General features: G+C 45.6%; 1 protein-coding gene across 1 annotated transcript; it reads left to right on the top strand.

Annotated features, from left to right (window-relative positions):
• Window positions 1–1,241: 1,241 nt before the first annotated feature.
• LACBIDRAFT_333717 (uncharacterized protein) lies at window positions 1,242–4,207 on the top strand (the record flags this gene model as incomplete). Its single annotated transcript, XM_001888383.1, has 9 exons — window positions 1,242–1,296; window positions 1,580–2,023; window positions 2,075–2,293; window positions 2,345–2,582; window positions 2,781–3,355; window positions 3,405–3,461; window positions 3,513–3,560; window positions 3,736–3,888; window positions 3,951–4,207. The coding sequence occupies 9 exons, from the start codon at window positions 1,242–1,244 to the stop codon at window positions 4,205–4,207; spliced, it is 2,046 nt and encodes a 681-aa protein (XP_001888418.1).
• Window positions 4,208–4,630: the final 423 nt, after the last annotated feature.

Here is a 4,630-nt window from a genome sequence, read left to right as displayed (position 1 = left end):
CGAAAACACCCAACACCCACTAAAACAACGCCCCCGGACACAAAACGACACCCGACGGGCACAAAACGACGCCCACCGCCCATGTACACCGCCAGCGCCCACGAAAACCATACCCCGCCCACGAAAACATCCCACCACCCACCGAAAAACACGAGCGCCCACCGAAAAACACGCGCCGCCCACCGAAAAACACGCGCCGCCCACCGAAAAACACGCACCACCCACACGACATACGACGGCACCACGCCGCCTACCAAAACCACCACGTCCACACCAACGCCACCCACGACGACGCCCCCAACAGCAACCAGCGCCCACGACGACGGCGACAACAACGTCACGAATAACGCAACAACGCGGACACACGACGCGACGAGGAGGCGACAACGAAATGCGACACAACGATGGGATGCCAACGCGGGACGACGATGGCCGAGGTCCCAGCCACACTCCCTCTCCCCTCCACCATTCCCTCCCTCCCTGCCTCCTTCCCCCTTTCCTTGTCCCTCCCCCTTGCTCCACCATTCCTTCCCCCCTTTCCTCCCTCCCCCTTCCTTGTCCCTCCCCCTTCCTTCCTTCCCTCTTTCTTGTCCTTCCCCCCTTCCTCCCTCCCCTCCCTTGTTCTTCCCCCTTCCTTGTCCCTCCCAATAATAGAAATACACCCCCACCTTGTCCCTCCCCTACCCCCTCCCTTTAAGATAAACTGTGTAATGTGTGTAGTAATACATTTCAAATACATCCCCACCTTGTCCCTCCTCTACCCCCTCCCTTTAAGATAAACTGTGTAGTGTGTGTAGTAATACATTTCAAATAAATTACAACTCAATCTAATGTGAATTTTATAAGGAAATATGAGTGCCAAGTCATCAGGATAAGCTTGGAGTTGAAAAAAACTTACTCTGCTTGATTCCAGTCCTATTCCAGTGGAATTCCAGTGGAATGCTGTGGATTCCACTGGAATTCCTCTGGATTCCTCTGGATTCCTCTGGAATGACTCTATTCCTGCAGGATTCCCCTGGAATTCCACTGGAATGATCCCATTTAACAAAGCTTTATGTAATTTGTATACCCCAACTCTGCAGTCCCGATCTCCAGCTATATGACAGTTAGCAATTTCATGAGTAATCAATGTTGGGTGCATAATGACTAGAAAGCAACTGAAAAAGTGACTAGAAAAAGTAACGTTTATCAGAAATACTAAAAAACGCCAGTAGACAACGTCTCATCGGAAATATCCGAAAATGACGTACTTCCCTTGCAGGCTACCTTTGATTTTGAAGGTAGCCCACAAGGGAAGTATGTCATTTTCGGATATTTCTGATACTTACACAACATGCTCTCACATTGTGCCACAATCGCACTCAGTCTCTGTCGTTGTCGTCTTGGTCAATCCAAACGCGACCTTCTCTCCAGCAGCATCAGTCATCGTTGTCTTGGTCAATCCAAACACGATCTCCTCTTCGGCTGTGTCTGTAATTGTTGTCTTGAACACGCTCTTTCAACGATCGCATTGTGTCACAATCACACTCAGTCTCTGTTGTCGTCGTCTTGGTCAATCCAAACGCGACCTTCTCTCCAGCGGCATCGGTCATCGTTGTCTTGGTCAATCCAAACACGACCTCCTCTAGCTGGGTCTGTAATCATTGTCTTGGCCAGTCCAAACGCCACCTCAAACACGTTGCATCCTCTTTCTTCGCCATCTCCTTACCATCTCCAGCTCTAAACACCACAACTATGGCTTCCAATCAGTATCCATCAGACAAAAAGGCATTTATGGCCCAGACTCCATCGGATCCCTTCAAGATCGTCAAAGATGGCATGCTTTGTCACCACAAAAACCGCGATGGTCGCTTTCCGTATCTATACAAGGTGGAGAGCCATCCTTTGGTACACAACACCAATGTTATAAAGCACATTTACGTCTATGTGGAGGACACAAGAAGTTCAGCAATGCGCGTCAAACGCCTCTTCGAAAAAGATCTTAAGGTACCGTTGGGTCTGGATAAAACTATGGCAGGCCATGGTATGTGAATAAAATCTTTCACGTAAATGCACTGAACAAATCTTTATTTAGGCCTCTTTGAACTTGAGGAGGGCTCTGTCATTTATGTTCGAAAAAGGGCTGCTGTGACTATGGATTCCATAGAGGCCTGTGCCCCAAAAGACTACTTGGCGCTTCTCAAGGAACATTCCGAAGTAGATAATATTCCATGTATCAGCAATGATAGAAACGTGGTGGCACCTGCGCAGCAAATAAATATCGCAGCTGCTGTGACTCGTGATACATGCAGAAGTAAGTATTTACTGGTGAGAAGTTACCGTATATATTAAAACCAAGTTTTAGGAAAAGGGCTGGAGGGCATGGGTAACTTTGGGACCCTAGACGGTCATGTGGATTGTTTAGACTGTGTTGGATGCCTCACCACCATGATGGCAATGTCTCGTCTTCCTGAAGGCTATGAAGATGGAAGATTCCACTTGTTGTCTCTTGGTGTCTATGCACGGCTGGATTTCATGAAGATTCTTGTCTTCTGTGGTCTAAACAAGCACGGTGGAACACCACCGATCGCACCTCCAGCGAAGTTAGTAATTGACGCTCATGCTACTCGCATGATGGGAGTAATGTATCCACCTGAATCAATGATCAATGGCTCAGGCTCTGTGAAGACCATACTAGCGTCTCTCGGAAAGGGATATCTGGAGTTGCCGCCTGAAGTTACTGGATATGTGTTGGTGTTTTAAATTACATTTAAGAAGTAACCTCTGACATTTGTTCATAGGTCCCTCCAGGAACGCAAGTCTTCTAATGAAGCAAACTGGGCCACCGATGGTGAAAGCGTCATGGAAGATATATCTTTGTTCAGATATGTCTCCAGGAGTTTGTTGCAACTCTCGTCGCATGTTCTCATGCAGTTACCTCGACGACTTCAAGTTCTAATCGATACCGAGCAATTTCTCAACTCTATTTCGATGGTTGACAAGAATGGCAACATCGTAACTGCAGGTGATTGGGCTCATGCTCCGAATGCAGCTCACCCAGATACTCCTCCTCGACCATCTCCATCTCAAACATCAGAGTCTTTAGTGGCAGACCCCACCATTCCTAACATCGCCACATCATCGTTGACAGACCATCAGATGGAAGACGATAATTTTATCCCTTCTGTAAACAACTCTATCATTCACCGCCGAGACCACCATCTCTCTTGGTTATCATATTGTGCTAGAGTTGCTGAGTTTATCCCTTCAATGCAAGATTGCTTGGGAAACTTTGATGTTATACGCAAGGCTATTGAAGAAGGTACAACAAGCAGAAGAGTTTTGCCTCGGGCTTCCATGAAGGACAAAGGCCCTCGTAAGTAAAAGAAATCTTGTATTTATCTTTACTTACATGTATTCTACAGAAAACAAGCGTAAAGAACAAGATAACACCTCTGGTGGACATAACAGTCCAAAAAGAAGTAAGCGTTTCTCAATAAACAGATATATTCAGTTAGCCGATTATATTGTAGAACGAAGAAAGAAGACTGATGAAACAGCTCACAATGAGAGTTTAATGCGTGAGTACTTGGCTATCTTATGCAAACTGATTTTCTAAGGGCAAATACAGAATCGCAATCTACCCAACTACTGTTAAACCCCACAAAAATGGTACCTGATTCGAAAAGAAAAGGGAAAGAAAGAGGTAAACAGCTTGTTTTGATTGGTTTACTTAGCTCAGTATCCTGTCGACAGCTAAAGACATTGAGCCGGAAAATCCGCCTGAGTTAAGAAAATCAAGACGTCAAGCTCAGAAATCTGGGTCCTTACTTCAGGAACCTGAGATGTATGGAGGAGGTGCTGGTCCTTCTAAAAGGTACTTGCGCAGAAAACGAAGGAGTGAAGATGGTATGATAACTTGACTCAAATGATGTAAACTTTTATAAATAAGATGTAAGATTCTTTTACAGAATCTGATGAGGATAGCAGCATGTATGAATCTACTTCGCCACCACAATCCCCTCAAACATCAAGACTTTTGTTCCCTGAGATAGGACATATCGACTTCGATGCCCTAGCTCCCGACCAAAGGAACGTCCCTCTTAATGGCTCCGAAAGCTCCTCAGAATCAGATTCGACGAGCCCAGAGTTAGATTCTACCATAACAACTAAAGGTATCAATCATATATTATCTGCATTGTATTTTCATGGAGCCCTTTGCAGATAATATTGACAAATTCTTGAACCAATTAACGGAGGAAGCTATATTATCCGCTGCAAATGATTTCGATAATTCGATCGGAGAGATACGCGCTACTACAACCATTTCTGACGTACTCTCAACGGCTACTTCTTGTCAATCAATGCTCAACGCTATACAAACTTCACCATCCAATTCATCTACGGCTTCACTTGTGGCAAATGTTCTGAAAGGCTTCAATCACCTAGAAAACTACGTAGGGTCACAGTTTGTTGAAGTGAAAATGGCACGCTCTTTGGTCATGTATTCTGCCTGGAGTCTTTTTTATTGGCCTGATTCAATTGTTCAGACGTCCATGTCACAGAAAGTGCATGACTCCGAGTGCTGGGTTGATCAACTCGTTTCAGACGTTTACCGAGCTCTCTGTAATATGGAACCTGGACAACCTGC

Source organism: Laccaria bicolor, genomic scaffold (genome assembly GCF_000143565.1).
Source record: "Laccaria bicolor S238N-H82 LACBIscaffold_54 genomic scaffold, whole genome shotgun sequence".
Classification (NCBI taxonomy): Eukaryota; Fungi; Basidiomycota; class Agaricomycetes; order Agaricales; family Hydnangiaceae; genus Laccaria; species Laccaria bicolor.
This window is presented reverse-complemented; position numbering and strand designations above follow the sequence as displayed.